The sequence below is a fragment of the Mirounga leonina genome, unplaced genomic scaffold (assembly GCF_011800145.1).
Source record: "Mirounga leonina isolate KUSES-001 unplaced genomic scaffold, KU_Mleo_1.0 Mir_53, whole genome shotgun sequence".
NCBI lineage: Eukaryota > Metazoa > Chordata > Mammalia > Carnivora > Phocidae > Mirounga > Mirounga leonina.
The window spans coordinates 101,794,635-101,813,521 of NW_023270807.1; the positions used below are offsets into that span (position 1 = coordinate 101,794,635).

An 18,887-nucleotide genomic window follows, 5' to 3' on the forward strand; every position below is an offset into this window, starting at 1 on the left:
GGAGTTCTAGAACAGTGTGGAAACCAGGAGAATAAGGTACCTGCTATGTGGACTGCTGACAGAGGGTCCAGGCTGTGAGAGACTACATTTGCCTCGTGGCTGTTTGCAATGAACAGGGGTAAAGAAAGAAGAATGTTCAGTCCCGGCAAATAAAGACAAGCTACTGAAAAAAATCAAACTAAAAGTGCGGCAAAGGAAAAATACATAAAATGAAATGATCAGTACCCATGAATTCAGGAAACTGGCTTTTCTTCTGTTGAAGAAGTGAAATAAATTCACATCTCTATCATTGGTCACCAAGGAAACAGGAACTGGTTCGGGAGTCCCCACCACAGTGGGTATATTTTACCCCATTTTTCATGGTAGAAACACAGGTGACTACAGCAGCCGAGGATTTACTTACAATAAATATGAAGGTCAGCATGCCTTATATTTTTGTCTTCTAGAACACTGAAACAGTATTGAAATTCTTGGTAGATAAATAGATAACAACGGCAATATGAGCTTTTTTCTTTGTAGAATGATGAGGACCCAACGGGTTAAGTCAGGGTTAGACTTTGACTCGAAAAGCCAGTATTCCTTCACATTCTTAAACTAGGATCTATAGGAAACTAGTGAATGTAGTAAAAAACAATCCTAAATAAGATAATAACATTTATCAGCATAGAACTTAAATGTTCATAACAAAAAAAGTGCAAACAAAATCGATACTTCTAAAAACTAAGGAAAATGGGGTGTAATAAAAATGAATATAATCATAAAGCCGGACAAACAAAAACAAGCTTCTAATTACACAGAGAAATCAAAGTATAGAGGGTAGCAGGGGCCAGATTCGTCCTTCCGGTCTCACAGAATACCAGTGAGGCAGCCTCCCAAAGGCTCCGTGGCTGAGCCCTCTTGAGCTGTTGCCTCTTTTGGGCAGCACAGCCATCAGAAACCTTCAGAACCACCTTCAGGGGTTTCTTCGCTTGAGAGTTCAACAGAACCCCCACTTGTCTCATACATTCAGCGGTCTCATAAGACACTCACAGTTTTGTCTGCTCTGGCTGAGGCGCCCCTTTACACAGAACCTACTTTTTTAGGTGAACTATGATGGTAGTGGTTTGAAGGGAGGAACCACCCAAGAAACAAGGGAACACCATTCTAGCGATGGCCCTTGGAGCAAGAGAAATAACTTGTCTCCCTGTACCAACCACACATTGAGCCCTCCTTCTTTTGAAAAACAGAATGTTCTTTTCCATGCCTGAGTGCATGTGGGGAGGGCATGCCGCAGGGCTGAGGAAACAACACTTCACTGTGTTACTGTGTGACCACCGTCCTCTGTAGGGGGACTCCTGCTTTCCCCAGGGGGAGCCTGTGGACCCTGAGGTAGGTAGAGATACTGTTGCTCCCCAGCGTCCCCTCCCATGGGCCAACGGAAAAGGACCAGTGGAAAGTTACCGTTCTTTGTCTGTTGGGGGTGCTTCTTCCGGACGTAGGACTCACAGATCCCGAGGTGTCCAGTTCATCAGCAGAAGACCAGGAAGACAAATCCTACATAGGAAATAGATTCTTTTAATGACTCCATGTCCCAAAGCTGTGATGACTTGGTAATCCACAATGCATTTACCAGCCCATCCCCACCCATCCTCCATAAAAAACCAAACCATTCCTTGGGAAAAATAGAATCAGACAACTCTAAGAACAGAACCTAATTCTTCTAGTGTATTAGGCATTTTCTGGTTGTATGTTTGGTCCTGCTGGAAAATATAGGTATAGTTTTGTTATTAAAGGGTCAGCAGTAACGACTGAAGGGGGTTTTTTTGATGTAATAGAATCAAAAGCAGTGTCCTATTATAAAAGTTTATGAGTCCCTTTTTTTATTTTGAGACAGGACTCATAAGAGCAGTGATTGAGAGCGGGCACTTTATCCTGACAAGTACTATGTTCAAAGTCCTTCTAAAAATGGATAAAGATGATGCTTCTTTGGTTTCCTGTAAGAAATGCTAACAATGGTGTCTGCTTAGAGCTTACCTGCTGACTGCTTGACATGTCTAATAGCTTCTCCAGCTCCTTGATGTGATGACTGACCTCCTTCAAGAGAAGTCTGAGCCGATTTCCAATCACATGGACTTTTTCTTTGGCTTCTAAACAGTCTGTGCCTTCAGCATTCACCAGGAGTTGGCAAGACATGTCTTGCAGTGAGGCCACTCTGAGTTGGGATTCCAATAGCTCATGCCTTATTTGCTATGTGTGTGATAAGAAATGCTTTACTAAGAATTTTTGATAATTGGGGAAAATTCCAAAAAGGCAGAATGACATCAGTTTAACTTAGTGGACAATTAAACCTGAGTATCTGAATGCTGTGCTCACAAAGGGAAGAATGAAGCAGCCCCTGGCATTCAGGAATCAGGGGTCTGGGTTTTAACCCTGCCTCTGCCAAAAACAGTTTATAAGGCCCCTGAACCTTTCTGATCTCAAGTTTTCTCATTTCAGAAAATGATAATACCTTTTCTTGCCTGGTCCACAGTACGTATATTGGAAGGTTCAAATTGGTGAATATACGTGAATGTGCTTAAAATATCAAGTATTATGCAAAAGAGACGTAAGATATTCTTTTATACAGAAAGTGAAACATTAACATATAAATATAGCAAAACTCACATATGTCTAAGGATATACTCTGATCTTTGTCCAAGGATTTTTTGAAGGATATAGTAGTGATTCATTATTTACAACTAATGTCTGAGGTCAAAAGTCAGTAAAAATGCCATTGCATAGTTATTCCTTCCTGGTTTCTAAGACGTTCATGGTACTGAATTAAAAGCTACCAATTCTGTTGGTTAGGTTAATAAGCATTAAATGTTGAGAAATGACATTTTAAAAATACAGAAAGCTACAAAATGCAAATCATTTTCTCCTAATGGAACTCAAATATACTGCTTTATCTTCTATAAAATCCCTTAAGTACACTGTACATTATATTGTCCAAAGTCCTTTACATAAGAATCTACGCAGAGATTCTGCAAATTTCCATTTGAATTCAGTGCTAGAAAAAGTTTCTTTCTCCTTGAGAACTGGCATGTTTTCTTTTTCTCATATAATGAAAATAACTTTTCACATTTCCCTTTTGTCTTCGTTTTCACAAAATTTGGTGACAAGGTTACTGTTAAATCTGATACACTTAATTTCTTCTTCTTCTTTTTTTAAGGTTTTATTTATTTATTTGAAAGAGAGAGAGTGAGTGAGAGAGAGCATGAGCAGGACAAGGGGGAGAAGCAGACTCCCCTGTTGAGCAGGGAGCCTGACATGAGGCTTGATCCCAGGACCCTGGGATCATGACCTGAGCCAAAGGCAGTTGCTGAACTGACTAAGCCACTCAGGCACCCCCCCACTTAATTTCTTCTAAGAAGTCTTAATGGTCCCTCTATTTTAATAGTTTCAATGTCCATAAAAATAAAATTTAAGCAACTCAATATACTCTTACTTTATACATAGATGTAACAAATACAGTTTAAATTAAAAATAAGTGCAATTGCCAAAGATCTGCTTTAGTAAAAACAACCTAATTAAAACGAAGAACTAATTAAGATCTCTACAACTGAGCAATGACTTTAGAGCCAGATTCTAAAGCTAGTAGACGTCATCTTCTATAAGCATGTTTGCCTCACAAAAATCAGAAACTATAACAAATAAAAAAGAGAAAATTAGAGACCAGCATGCAAAAGGTAAAAAAAAAAAAAAATCGCCTCCATTCTTTTTCTGTAAATGAAATTGATGAGTGCTATGAATAGGCAGGCCGTCAGAGCTCACGCATCTTACCATAAGCTGTTTGTGATGGTCCTGAAGTGTCTCTGCATCCTGGTTAGAATCAATAGGGACAATTTCATTTTTCCTTCTGTCGATGTTCTCCAGCATAAGAAGCAAACCATGACTCATTTCATGGAAATCCTATGAAGAAAAAAAATGGAGTATAAAATCATCGTGAATAATATATTCTTCTTTCCCTCACAGCTTAAATTTCCACTCTTTACAATTGTTACCACTAGCAGAGGTACGTTGGATTTAAGGTCTTATGCACAACTCCTTTCTGAAAAAGGCACTGGTGCTGTGGCAATTTTCTGAGCTCACGTTCTCTCCAAAAGCATCTAGTTTGTTATTTGAGGGAGAATTTAGACATAAGGAAAAACTGGCATCAAATACTTAATTTCTAGGGTTACTATACAGTTTGGAAGAAAGCAACTCTTCTCGCCTCTCTTCCCTGTATTCAAACCTTCCCATCTTGTAAGGCCTTAATCCGATCCCTATATCCTTCATTCATCCATTTGTTCATTCATTTATTCAACACATAGTTACTGAAAATCTCTTACGCACAGGGAGGGCTAGGAGGGGGTGCAGGGGTGAGACAACAGCTTGCATACCTGCTTTCAAGGTATTCTTGGGGCACATGCAAACCTGGGAAGCAGGTTTACACTGTGCTCAGAATACAATCTGCTCCTCATCAGGACCTACAAGACCCTGCATGATCTGGTTGCTAAGCATCTCCGTGATCTTTCTTATCCCTGCCTCTCTGACTACATTCTGATCCCACTGGCCTCTTTTCTGAGCTTAAAGACACTAAGCCCTTTCCTGTTTCTGGGACATCCCATTGGCTCTGTCTGGCAATATTCCTCCAGTGTCAGCTCAAAGATTCATAGAAATTCCCTGACCTCTATTCCAAAGTGGCTTTTCTCAGTTACTCTTATCATCCACACTTGTAAGCATCTTAGTTAAGCAATTACTTGCATTTTTTAATGTATTTATTTGTGTGAGAGAGAGAGCACAAGCAGGAGGAACGGCAAGCAGAGGGAGGAGCAGGCTCCCCTCTGAGCAAGGAGCCCAATGCGGAGCTCGATCCCAGGACCCCAGGATCATGACCTGAGCTGAAGGCAGACGCCCAACTGACTGAGCCACCCAGGTGTCCCAGCAATTACTTGCATTTTTACTGTTTTTCTTCCCCAACAAAAGTAGAGGCTTTGTTGTATCCTGACTGCTCTACATAATATCTATCAGAGAGTGGGCACTCATCAAATAATTGTGGTCAAATGGATGAGTAAATATTTGTAATGCTCACTTTCATGTTCAGGAAATGTCTGCCAACATGCTCAGTAAATATCTGTTGAATGAATGAATGAGTTGGGGCTGAGATAAACTTGTGGGAATAGTCCAGTTAGCTGGATAAAAGACGGGGTCCAGATGTACAGATTCTCCAGCATAATGAATAGTTTGGGCACAATGTTATCTCATTCAAATCCTGGCTTTGGGGCGCGATTGCATCCCTCGAAGTGACCTTAATAAATCAAGTCCCAGACTCAGCTACACTGGAAATGTCTGACTCCCACAAACCTGACACTGCATCAGTGCATCCTGGAGCAGGCCCCGCCACTCTTCCAGCAGTGAGCACACACGGTCCCAGCGCCCGTTCATCTGGGACAAGCGATCTTGCAGATCTTGGCTTTTCTCACTGCCAGGCTGGGTGAACTCAGAGCTGCACAGGTTGATGGAAAGGATGATGGCTTTCCGGTGGTCCACAGCTTTCTGGAGCTCCTACAAAGAGAAAGGAGAACAACCAAAGAAAGAAAATAATAATAAAAACATTTAGAGCATAGTTTAAGATCTTAGGAAATGCTTCACCCAAATTAAAAGATCCATTCAGTAAAACTGGCCTTAACCGAATGGCTAGATAAAAGGCAGTGATGCACACCACTGAGGGCCACACTGCAGTTAAAGGAAATGGATTTGATGTACACCTGACAACTCGAATAGGTTTTAAAATATGGTGTAGAGTGAAAGAGTCAGAAACAGAACAATGTGTATAACATGAGAGCATTTATGTGATTTAAAAGGCACGTGCACACATACAAATCCACATTTTTTATGCATATATGAATGAATACTCATTCAGTATTTAAGAATGGTTGCCACGGGTTTCAGGAATGGAAATTAGAAAACAGTGGTGGAATAGGATAAATAAAATTAAGAGGAACTTTGCAGGAAGCGCTGATGACCCTGTGCACCCAACTAAGGAGTCTGATGAACTCAACCCAAGCACAGGAGTTCAACAACAATAAAACAAAACAAACCCAGATGGGCAGCAGGAGATGTTCTAGTGTAAGAATCTCATCACTAGACCAATGGGACTTAAAGTTATGTGCAGAAGAATGAAATGGGAAACTTGCTAAGAAGGCAGATTCCCAGGCCTCAGCCTCTAGCTGTTTGGACTCGGGAGGCACAGAGAGTTAGTGGCCCACAAGGGGAGAACCCTGCCAATGTCATAGGCCACATTCTTGTGATGGTGAAGAGAATGGATTGGGTATTTCAACAGCTAACCAATTCACATTGATTTCACAAAAAACTAGGTAACTTGATTTTTGCTTTATGCATTTCCCACAAATCTAGGACTATTCCAACAACTTGTGCAGCACATGATTATGCACTAATGATTCAATATTTGGGTACTGTTTAAACATCCCCAGATTAGTTTAGGGTCAGTGATCCTGCAAATCACATCTACCCACGCTACATTTTCTTCTAAGTTCTCAACATTTCTGTTATGTTTCCAGCTTGTCTTAATTTTTCACTTTCCAACAGATTCTTAAAATGCAGTAATATAGATTTGACCACAGAGATATTATAAGATCAAGAGATACTGTGGAAAGATACAGACTTATATTCAGGAAACAGACAGGAAGGACTGGGGAAGGCACACAAGAGGGTGGCTTTTTCTTATCACACAGGCTGAATTTCAAGGTCTCCTTTTCCCACCCTAATCTCACTTAGGTCTCAGACTCCGGCCAACATTTGCTTTATCAACTTTTTAAGGAGTTTGGTCATCATACACACTGCCTTACATTTTCCCAGAGAGGAAATAAAATAATTTAAGTACGTTAGAGAAAAAAGCATTTTATAATCCAGATAATATAAATTGCATCTCCCATCTGATGCCGCATCCAGAATTTGATGGGGCTAGTGCAGAAATTATTCTATAAGAAGAAATCTGAGCAACAGTGGGGAAGACTCATTTCTCTGCAAATTTAAAACAAGCAACAAACAAAACAAGCCACCAAAACATCACCCCAAAATAAATAACATACACAAAACCCGAGACACAAATGCAGCACACTTAACCCTTGAGCCCGGAGAGCCTAGGTAGCTCCGTTCTGAGGAAGAGCACATCTTGATGTTCTCCAAACAAAAAGAAAGGACTGAAGGAGCTATTAAAAACAAACTGGGCTCTCAATCCAGAGTATGCTTACAAAAGTCTCCACAGAGTAATGCATTTCAAGAACTGTGCTAAGGAGGAGTGTTAAGACCTGGAGATGGAGTTAGAGGACATTATCCTGTGCAGACGGACACCCATCCAGGCCAAAATCAAGTGCACATGCCAGGTGTTTTACCATAATTACTCCACAGTTTTATTTTGTTGTATTTATTACACTGCATATTGCTTCTTTTACTACTATAATCTATTTCAGATGTTCTGCTCTTTCCAGAATGTCAAACAATTCCACTACGTCTCTACAAAGTCAGAGAGACACAATCTTGGAGAGGAAACCTCTCTAGCTCTAGATACAGACTTGCAGGAGCTTGGTCATTTCTGCATTTCCCTTAAAAGAGGGTAAACAGGTCCCAGAGGGCCCTGGATGTTTCATGAACTTTTAATATTAGTCATTCCTTAAGAACTAAGTCATTAAATCATACATGATTATTTACACGGGGGCTGGTTCTATGACGTGGTCCATCTTTCTGCCCTTCCAAACCTGTTCTATAAATACTGATTTGGGACGGTTGGCATTCGTGTTCATTTCTGTTGACAACTTCCCTGCAGCTGGGTGAAAATGGACCAGCTAGAGCTAGTGGTTTCGTCGGGCCAGGCAGTCCACGGGGCAGTTCTCTGTCTGGCCCCCGTGGGAAAGGCTGAGGGCAGCTACCTTGAGCTTTTTTATTTGGAGCTCGATAGCCTGGATGTCAGTGCTGAGCTCCAGGCGCCGCAGCTGCTCCAGCCCCTGTTCCGTCTCCCCCAGCCACGTCCAGATGTTGTTCAGGTCCGCGCGGAACTGCTGCCACTTCTGGAGGTTCTGTTTCATTCTCAGCTCCTTGCTCAGGGCCTGGGCCTGGATGAGTTCCCACCGGTCAATCACACCTGCAGGACCCAACACACACAGATGAGCGAGCTGCATTTCTCCACGCAGGGTGTTTGGGAAATGCTTCAAAGATACATCGGTGGCTATGTATAAATAACAACAGAAAGAAAAGTAATTCTAGCAGGCGCTTCTGTTGTTGTCAGCTGTAAAAACAAAACAAAAACCCAAACAAAACAGTATAATGGCTGTGTTTATCCTATCCGCATTTTTAATGATAATGGGGCAAAAAATCCCACAAAAACTACATAGGATTTAATACCATAAAGAGCTTTATGAAGTAATAAGCAGTAAAGTGCATGAAGATGATATTCAATTGGTTTCTTTTTGCAACAGAACTTGGAGAGCACATATAGAAAATGCCAGATGAGGGGCACCTGGGTGGCTCTGTCGGTTAAGCGCTGACTCTTGGTTTCAGCTCAGGTCATGATCTCAGCGTTGTGAGATCGAGCCCCGCGTTGGGCTCCACGCTCAGTGTGGAGTCTGCTTGAGATTCTCTCTCCCTCTTCCTCCGCCCCTTCCCCCCTACTCACACTCTTTCTCTCTCTCTCAAATAAATAAAGCTTTAAAAATAAAACAAAATAAAATAAAATAAAATAAAATAAAATAAAATAAAATGCCAGACAAGAGATGTTAGAGAGAGGGGCACCTGGGCGGCTCAGTCAGTTAAGCATCTGCCTTCGGCTCAGGTCATGATCCCAGGGTCCTGGGATCAAGCTCCGCATCAGGCTCCCTGCTCGGTGGGAAGCCTGCTTCTCCCTCTCCCACTGCCTTCCACTCTGCCTACTTGTGCTCTCTCTCTATCTCTCTGTCAAATAAATAAATAAAATCTTTAAAAAAAAATGTTAGAGAGAGTGCATTAAAATAAACGGGATGTGTTCCCTACCCTCCTCTGTCAGGAGATCATCGTAACATGGAGAAAAGCTCTCAGGGGAGAATCGTGTAGAGTGAGATGAGCAGCACAGGGTAACACAGGGGCAACAAGGGGCTCCAGGATATTCTATTTCCCTCTTTCCTGACCTGAGCACCACTCACTCACCAGCTGTTTGGGTTTCCGTTGTATTCAGGTTAACAAAGCCGGGGAAATTCTCTTCTTCCTCCTTCAGTTTGTGTTCTAGTCTCTTCACCGAGTCTATACTTCCGCTGCACTCACTCAGCAATTTCATCTGTTGAGACACAGAAAACAGGCCCTGTCACAGAATTCTCAGATTCTCACAAGTGCAAGAGTTTCTGGGGGAGAAGATCTTTCTAGTTCCTTAAAAAGGACAGTGGCTGTGTTTTACTGCTCTGTGGAAGAAAAAAAATCTGCTAAAAACAAAAAAATCAAGTTCAAAAACACGTTCCTGCAACACAGGACACATTCATAGACATGCAGAACAGTGCCTTGAAGATATGCTTCGCATACTGGGTTTTGCATGAGAATCCCTCAGAATTTCTTTTACATCTCTGTCTGTTTTAGACTAAAAAACAGATCTGGGATTTAAAACTCAGAGCCCTCAGCTGGCAATACAATATATAATTTTTGGCAACTTGCTTCTTCTTTCTTAAACTGAAATGTGGGAACAATAATATTACCACAAATCTCAAAGGAACATTTTTTTTGCATTAAATAATTAAAATACTTAAAAGCAGAAAGTACTATTAAAGCCAGCTGTTTCATAAGAAAATTTAAGCAATGTTTAATAGGTGTTAAGGGAATAAATTCTAACATCAAAGGAAAACATTCCAACTCCAAGTTTAATGTCATGCACAGCATTCAAAGAACTCTTGCTCTACTAACCATAAAGTTACGTCTCAAAGCCTTTAACAAATCACACTGCTATGACGTTTGACTGTTTTTGACTGAGACAGAGTACAATCTCAGTGATGTCAGCATGGTCACCATGAAACCTTATTATATTTAAAAAAAAATAAGTTTCACTATAACAGAAGTTGGTATAACGGGCCAAACTAAACAGGAAATAAACTCATGATTGATTGATTACTCTTCTGCAATTGTGAGGACATTAATATCAGCATATATAAACTACAACAATTCTCTTCTCTGGTTTCAAAAATCAGTACATTGGAGTTGTCATTAGACTTAGGGAAATTAATTTTTCTTTCCTTTTACTAGGCAGTCTTTTGGGTGTGAAAAGAAAGTATGAGCCATGGAAGAGATTTACTTTTAAATTCTCTTTCTTAAGTATGTGTAGGAAAATGGGCAGTTCTCCAGGAAAAATTATTTGGTCAGTAACTTAAGCAGAGCAAATAAACTCAGTATATACTTTATTAGGTAGGAACTTTGAAAACAGAGGTTAGTAATATATACAATCTTTGGCCATCTTTTCTTCAAATCCCTCTTGTTAGTCAGATTTGTTTTCTCCAGAATGAGCATACTGATAACAGAGGATAAAAATATTCCTAAAGCCAGTAAGTGAATCAATAAACCCCAGAAAAGGGGTTGTTGCATGCTTAGTATATTCCATGTTAGTAATCTATCAGCTAAATCTGCTGGCCCCAAAATTATTAGCTGAGTTTGGAAAATGCCTAATCACTTTTGAGAGCCAAAGCACTTTGTTGCTTTCAATTAAATGGATCTCACGGAGTTCTCCATGTAAAGGAACAGGTTGGTCACTGCAGTAGGTCAGTGCATCTGAGCATGGGCCCGTTTTACTCAAAAGGTAGCCTGCTAGCGCAGCTTCGTTTTGTACACCCGAGCTCATGAGCTCAAGGACAGCGTGGTGCTTCGATAGCTCAGAGAGCCCTGGGCCGCAGACAGACTGTTCTTTGTCACACAGTTATGATTCCCAGGTGCCTGCTGGCATCACAAGGGTCAGGATACTCACATAGCCTCTGTAGCTGGAGTCTAGCTCCGGTCCCGTGGGAGTTTTGCTGCGGATAATATTTTCAGTTTGCTGCATCTGAAAACGGCTCTCATCCAAGGCTCTGTCCAGTTGTCGGATCTGCGACTCGAAGGCACTGGGAGCTCCTACAGTGTCAACCACAAGAATCTTTAACACGCTTGACATTCAAGGAGAAGTTTGAGAAATTACTTCGGCTAAGGTGGTACAGAAAGGGCCTATGTGTGCGTCATTACAAAGCAAATTTAGTACTAATGTGCTGGTGAGTTAGAAGTTCAAGGACCAGACCAATCAATGAATGTGGTTGGCTCAGAGTCCTAGCAGGCCAGATACTGCAAAAGGGCTCTGCAGGGGGCTCTAACAGACTGTGTGTCTGCTCTGCTTCCAGCTGATTCCCTGAAAAACTACATATTGTAAGCTGTGGGAGGCCTCTCCAAAAGCCTAGGGTGGTGCCTTTTGCTCCCTCCAAACCAAGATGCAGCTATTTCTCATATTCCCTCTGCAGGCACTTATTAAGCAGAAAAAGATATAACCCTCTGTTTTCCTTCTGCATCTCAATAGAAGCTAGTGCTCATAGAAGACAGTCACCCCGGGGCTGCATCATTTGCTTAAGGTATGACTTCAAGTTAACCAAGAGACTAGTTCAGGTTACATATGGGTAGAGACACCAAACTACCAAAGGCTTGCTTTTGTTTAAAACCCAAACCAAAACCAGGAGAAAGCTAAGATTTTAGCATTTGCATCTAAGCGTTCTCTTAGAGCCTGGAACTTCTGGCTCATCGCCTTTCAAAGTGTGATGTGTGTGTGTGCAAAATGTGTGTGTGCGTGCGTGTGTTATGATTTTTGAACTGAACAAGAACATTGATTGTCAGAGTGAAGCTAACGCAGGGTGAAAGCAGAACATATATTAGTAAGCTTTATTAATTTTTTTTGAAAAAAGGCCTTCTAAATACACCTGGAAAGAGGTCTCTCACTGGGTATCACTGAGGAAGTCACCATTTCAGCAATGCTACTTTGCTTCAAAAACTAAGTGTAGGGCGCCTGGGTGGCTCAGTTGGTTGGGCGACTGCCTTCGGCTCAGGTCATGATCCTGGAGTCCCGGGATCGAGTTCCGCATCGGGCTCCCTGCTCGGCAGGGAGTCTGCTTCTCCCTCTGCCCCTCCCCGCTCTCATGTGCTCTCTCTCTCTCTCAAATAAATAAATAAAAATCTTTAAAAAAACTAAGTGTAAACTTACACCTTTGCAATTCACTATTGCATCATTGTGTTCAAACCCTATTCTCTCCACCTTCCCCCAAAATGCTCAGCTATGCTGACCTATAGTTTATCTAGTGCAACATTAAACAAAACTGGTTCCATTTTCCTTTCTTTATTTTATGGGGTAAGACTTATTAAGGTCAATTACGATTTTTTTTAGAGCCAGATATCTGGTCTCACCCCTGATCTTATATGTGGCCCTTGAGATCAGGAGGATGAATGATGGGCCTGAGGTCACGTTTGCAGGCCGGGAACCCTGAGCCCCGACCACCGAGGCACAGGTAAGTCTACGAGTCCTGGAAGTCACGAAATCAGTACGGCCACCCTCAAGCAGGGCACAGATGCTGAAGACTAGCACTTCCATCTCCCATTTTCATCATAGGTCTATACCTAATGAGACTCATTCCCATTTAACAAGCTGAGAAGTCGTTTCACTGAACTTGATTACTAAAATCTTACTCTTGGTGTTGATCAACAGAATGGGGTTTTGTTTGTTTCTACTGCAGCAGTAAGAGAAAGAGGTGGTTCCTTAACATGCTGGGTGCCACAGAGCTGTGAGAGGGACAACAGATGTGCCCAGAGAGGAAGCTTGTTACAGGTCAGGCGGAGGAGGATTGCTTTGGCTTTTTGTGCCTACCAGAGGTATTTCTGATTGCACTTTCTGTGAGTTTTACATAGGCCTCAGGACTTTCGGGGATCATTACATCTGCAAAAAGAGCACAGTCTAAGTTGACAGCTAGATTCCTTGTGGCGGGAATTAACTTTCCTGGGGAAAAAAGGTTAGTCGCTCTAGACAGGCAGAGGAATATACAGAGGAGTGTGAGCGTGCTCACCAAAGGTTTCCTGAAATAAACCATCAGAGCTCACACTGAGAATGTTTTATGAGCCAAGCACCGTTCTAAGCACTCATTTATCTTTGAAGAAACCCTACAGGGTGCATGGAAGTCTTATTCCCATTTTATTGATAAGAAAGCTGAGATCCAGAGGAATTAAATGACCTATCCAAGTTTCAACAGGTAGTAATTGGCAGAACTGAGATTTCAATCCAGACAGATTCTAGAGCAGCAGATTTCTGTCCAGTAGAAATGAAGGGAGCTACACATGTCATTTTAATGGTTCTAAGAGCCACATTAAGAAAAGTAACAAGAAACAGATGAAAATAATTTTAGTGCTTTACTTTGCTAAACCAATATATCTGAATTATGATGTGTAATCACCATAAATATTATTACTATTTTACATCCTTTCTTTGTGCTAAGTCTTCAAAACTTGTGAATTCACATAAGTACATTTGACACAGCAAAGCTCGATTTTGCAAGGTCACATTTCAGGGCTCAATATGTTCAGTCACATGTGGCTGATGGCTACATACCGGAGAGCACTCCTATAGATAAGAAATGCCTATTAGGCCTACTGTAAAAACAAAATAGAAATGAGGGAAATCATTTTCTTTTTAGATAGTGTCATACCCTTGGGAATCCAAATGGGAACCATCAGAGACAAGCAGAGACGGCCTTCTGGAGAATGTGTGAGACACATTTATAAGTGCTGTGAATTGGCCTCTGATTCTTTCTTCCATTTTTTACTCACCTTCCTACAATGTTCCTCTTTCTCTGTCCACCCCTTCACTATATGTGTTTCTTACGGTTTTGTCTTTCCTGTTTTGCTTTATACATTTTTCCCGGGTGATTTCCTCTCTTCCCTCAGGGACAATTACCATGTATATGTGGATAGCCACCTAATCTGCATTTCTAGTTCTAGAACTTCAGACCCATGCAACTACTGCTGGGTATTCCATTTGTATATTCTACAGTATCTCGAATTCAGGGTGTACACAACTGAATCATTACCTCCCCCCTTCTTGCTGCCCTGCCCCCTGGCCCACAGACACCCACAACATTCTCTCCCTCTTGTGGTCCTCAGGGCCTCAGTCTACCTGTACCTTTCACCAAGATACCCAAGTCTGAAAGTCAGCTCAATCCCAGTTCAATCAACCATCACTTAAGGAGGAGACTTGTCATGATTTGTCACTTCTCTTCCATTCTCTCCATCCCCAGTGTTGTTCCTTAGTTCAGGCCACCATCATCTCTCCATCCTTGATCATAAAATGTTTCCATCTGAGCTTTTCTCCAATGGATCCCTTCCATATAGTATTGAGACAGGTTCTGTTGAAAGTATGTATCTGATCATGTCAACTCCTGCTTAGAGATCTGCTGTGGTGCCCTTCCGGAGAGAATACCCTTCCACGGCAAGTAGGCTGCTATTTGACCAGGTCCTGGTTTGCCTTTCCACCTCCTCTTTGTCCACTCTGTGTCTCTCAGTCTACAGCCTTGTCATTCTGGATGAACTTCGGGTGACCAAAAGCTCTGTGGCTGATCATAAAGCTGGGTGGGCACCCTCTCCTCTCTTCCTCTGAACTTCACTGTGTCTATCTAACTGACTGCCATTTATCTTTTGGGTCTCAGCTCAAGAGTCTTTTCCCTAAAGCCTTTCCTCAAAGCTCTGGTTAGTCAACCCTTGGCTGTGTTTCTGTACCACCCTGTGTACATTACATTGTAGCACCAACGTTTCACAGAGCTGTTGCTTATCTGTCTGTGTTCCACACTAGAGTGTAAGCTCTTTGAGAACAAAAGGAACCATGTATTCCTAATACTTATACAGTGCTTGTCACATAGTAAGAATGTAAGTGTATGTGGGATAAACCAATGGTCATGCCAATTTTTGGATTTGATAATCACATTAATACCCAATTATTCTATTATGTGCAATTTATTCTAATGGAGAAAGGAAGAAGAGGAGTCTGCTTAGTTTACACATTTCAAATACAATATTCAGTCCTTTTTATTTTCTTTCAATTTGGCCTATTGGAAGAGCTCTTTCCTACCTGATAAGCCAACAGCTCCCCTGAGGTAGAAATCTTTATCATCCTGACCCTCTTCATCCTCAGAGGGCAGAGCTCTGGACACAGCAGACTCCAGGTCACGACTGAGGTCATAGTCATGGTCCCACTCCAGGGGGATGGAGTCCACACTGGCAGGGGTGTCTCGTCCGGACCGCTCGCTCCGCAGGGGCTGGGCGAGTGAGAGGGAGGGGTTGGAGGAAGGCTGGGGGGAAAGCACGCCGTCCACAGAGGTGTCACGCCAGTGGAGGTCCGAGAGAGCTGCAGAGTCATCCAGCTCCAGCTCCCGGTCAGAGAGGTCATGCTCATCATCTGGGAGCTAGAAATGTAGTCAAGCCAACTCCATCACCGCAGTGGTCAGATGATGCCCTTACCACTTCTTGTTCTGCCTCTCACCAAATCTCAGTGTTCGAGCTTATCTGGGCCATATTCCTACCTCAGTGGGGGTAATTTATAACTTCCTATCATCAAATAAGTAGGGATCCTCTGACCACTTTTAAAAATGTCTTATAATCTACCAAAGCTCCAGTTTTTATCACTGGTGAATGGAAAGAATATTAAAACATACTTCAAATAATTAAGATAAAATAAGGTAATATAAATAAAGACAGCCTAGTAGCGTGCCTGCAATACAATAGTTACACAATGGCACATTTCAGGAACAAAAGGGGGTTACGAATGAAACTTTACCTGGTCCTCTTTTACCTTATATCCCAGATGCAAAATATATTTTATCAAAGAATATTCCAAACATCCTAATAACATTTTGTGATGTGATTATGGTAGCAATTAGGAAAGTGGAAGAGAAAAAAAAAATTCAACTAAACAAATTCATCAATTGAGCAACTATTTGCTCACTTTCATCTCCTTATTTCTTCTAGAAGCGTCTTTATCTTCCATAGAAGATATGTGCCAGTATTCTCTGAGGTTTTTACATATATATTAAACTTGTTTCATACCCGAAGCAATCCTGTCTACAAGGGAGGTAGTAGTATTAAACCAGTTGAGGACACCAAGGCAAGAGACGTGAAGTAACATGCCCAAGGTTATGTAGCCAACACATGTCAGAGCTCAGATTGGAACCCACTGTCCAATGCTACCTAACCCCGTGTAACTAATTCTCTTTAGACTTAGTAACAATGAAAAAAAAAAAAAAACAAACAAACCAACAGATCACATACAGGCAGGCGAATCAGTTTCTTATGGTATCTTTCCACGCGCCCGAAGACCTCCTGACAGTAACGCCGGAGTTCATCCAGCTCTTCCTCGATGACGGCTGCATCCAACGGCTCACTCTTTTCTATAAGCTGTTCTCCTTGGGCAATTATCTGCTCAATCTTATTGTGGTTTAGTGAAATTTCCTGCTGGAAGGCCTGGGGAACACAAATCTTGTGTAAGTTTTTTATTGTTCACAGTGACATGAAATAATTACAAGATATATATTTAGAAAAACCAGGCAGGGGATATTGAATTTACCATACACAGTGACAAGCCAAGAAGCTATTACTTTCTAAAGTCAAATATAAAAATTTTAAATCAGAACAGGAGTCAGAAATGGAGTCGTCAGAATTCCATGACCAGAAAGGCACCTTTGGCTAATGAAATTTACTGCCACAGACGGTGTGGGTAGAGAATCACAGGAAAAAACATTTTAACCCATCACAAAGTTGATAGCACTCATTATCCCTAATGAAAAGCAATGGTAAGCAATATAGTGCCACTGAAATAAATTTAACATTTTAGAGAGTTAATTAAATATTTTAATTTTAGATCTTCTGATCATATGTCAAACATGACTAAGAGAAACCATCCAAATGATAATGTCACAAATTCTTCTCAGATGATTCTTTTATTGGTTCAGGACATAATCAGAAAAGATTATAATTATCTGAACAACAAGGAATTTGGGGGGGTTATTTAGACTCATTCTACAAAGTTGAAAAGAGTTAAGCTAGTGGGGACAGATTTCAGGGACAAATTTTAATTCAATATAAGAATAAACTCTGTAAAAGCTGAAATTACCCACTAAGGAAAAGGCTGCTGGGAGAAGGGAGCATGGTGGTGAGCTCTGCGACCCTGCCAGAGTCTAAAAAGAGTCAACTACCACTTGGTAGAAATTTCTTGTTGAAGGTTTTAAATATTGGTTTGTCTGTGAAATGACTCAGAGGAGTCAGTGGGGAAGGGGTGGGGCTATCAGGGCTCGCTACTTTCCGATTTTTTCATCCTGAGAATCTATGAGAATCTATGATTTTTGTCATCCTGAGAATTTATTCTTGCATAATACTCAAGTTGTTAAAACACTCTTCCTTTTAGGGACTCCTTATATCTAATGCTATCACTATTTAAATTTTTAATTAGCCACTGCATTGGAACTGCACGGTGAAACATATCAAATATGCTTAAAAATTAACTTGGCATCTAAGGATGTGGAATATGTGGAATGAAATCCCAACATGAGCAAGTTGGAACATGGAAGTCAAATGAACTATTTGAAGGTGCTAGAAACAAAGCAGAAAAAAAAAAAACAACCAGCCAAAAAACAAGATTCCTAACACCCTGGCAATGAAGTTAATAATTAAAAGTATATAGACTAATGGTAGTTATCTCTGGGTAATGTTCTTTATTTCATTTTTAATACATTTTGTATTTTCTGAATTTTTTTTAATCGAGAACTAACTTTTTCAAATGAGTTCTTTACTTTGTTCTTTACAAAAGGATCTACAAATCCCTTCCTCTTCGCCTCTTCTTCGCAATTTGAAAAATCACTACCATCTTACCTTGAGTTGCTTTATTTTAGCTTGAACATCGCACTCAGAAAAATGCTCAATATTAGTGAGCTGTAGATCCATCTCTGTCAGCCACACCAGAATGCTGTCCCGAGCAGTCTCAAATTCCTCACGCTGGCCAATGAAATGCTGGATGTGAAAAGAAAATGATAAAAAACTAAAATCCACATGCACATATGGAGATGACACTGCCAATTCCAACGTTCTTCTGGAAAGTCACTTTCTCAACAAACAATGAGAACTCTGTAATCCTTTACCATATAAATTACCCTATAAACCACACTTGCTATCCCAATCTTATAAAAATCACTGAGATTATGTCTGAATATGTTCGCATGGCCCAATCCTGTCCTCTGGGTCTCTAAGTGACAGAGGAGGCATAATAAAGACCTTGAGTCTGCGCAAGATGGAGGTGACACGCTTTTGTAGGTTGTCCCATCTCTGGTTGCCGTCGTGAACCATCTGCTTTAGGCTACAGGCGGAATCGGTGCGGTTCTCTCTGGCCAGGCGACGGTACTGCTTGTTGATCAGTTCCAGCTGGGTGAGGCTCTCGTGCACCTGTCGCTGGAAAGCCTAAGACCGCAGAGAAGCATGTCAGTGAGGGGATCGGTGAAGGGCTCTCAGCAAGGGCACTGGCCTCATCCTACAGTGAGAGGGAAAGGACAATTTCTAAGGAGGGTTTATTTCCCCTTATTAAACCAGAGTAATGGGATCAGTGGGGCTAAAGGACAGGGCATAGATCAAACAAAAATATGAGAGCGATTGGTAAATAGGAATAACTATATATATATATATACACAAATACATATACATGTATAATCCTGAGAATTTATTCTTTATATACACATGTTCCTATGTTATAATTTTCAAAATACTGAACAGTCCAAAAAAAATTTCCCATGAAACAAACTGATTACACAAATATTTATGTGTGCTGAAATGTG

General features: G+C 41.2%; 1 protein-coding gene across 2 annotated transcripts in view; it reads right to left on the reverse strand.

Annotated features, from left to right (window-relative positions):
* The window catches only part of SYNE1 (spectrin repeat containing nuclear envelope protein 1), a 428,272-nt gene that overhangs the window by 8,523 nt on the left and 400,862 nt on the right, over window positions 1–18,887 (reverse strand). For both annotated transcript variants that reach the window (XM_034991032.1, XM_034991031.1), the window contains 13 exons: window positions 18,334–18,516; window positions 17,935–18,072; window positions 16,339–16,530; window positions 15,143–15,476; window positions 12,896–12,964; window positions 10,988–11,130; window positions 9,199–9,325; window positions 7,950–8,161; window positions 5,365–5,565; window positions 3,802–3,930; window positions 2,014–2,226; window positions 1,441–1,533; window positions 41–99 (listed from right to left, as the gene is read on the reverse strand). In XM_034991032.1, the coding sequence (XP_034846923.1) occupies window positions 41–99; window positions 1,441–1,533; window positions 2,014–2,226; window positions 3,802–3,930; window positions 5,365–5,565; window positions 7,950–8,161; window positions 9,199–9,325; window positions 10,988–11,130; window positions 12,896–12,964; window positions 15,143–15,476; window positions 16,339–16,530; window positions 17,935–18,072; window positions 18,334–18,516 (2,093 nt within the window). The remainder of the gene's footprint in view (window positions 1–40; window positions 100–1,440; window positions 1,534–2,013; window positions 2,227–3,801; window positions 3,931–5,364; window positions 5,566–7,949; window positions 8,162–9,198; window positions 9,326–10,987; window positions 11,131–12,895; window positions 12,965–15,142; window positions 15,477–16,338; window positions 16,531–17,934; window positions 18,073–18,333; window positions 18,517–18,887) is intronic.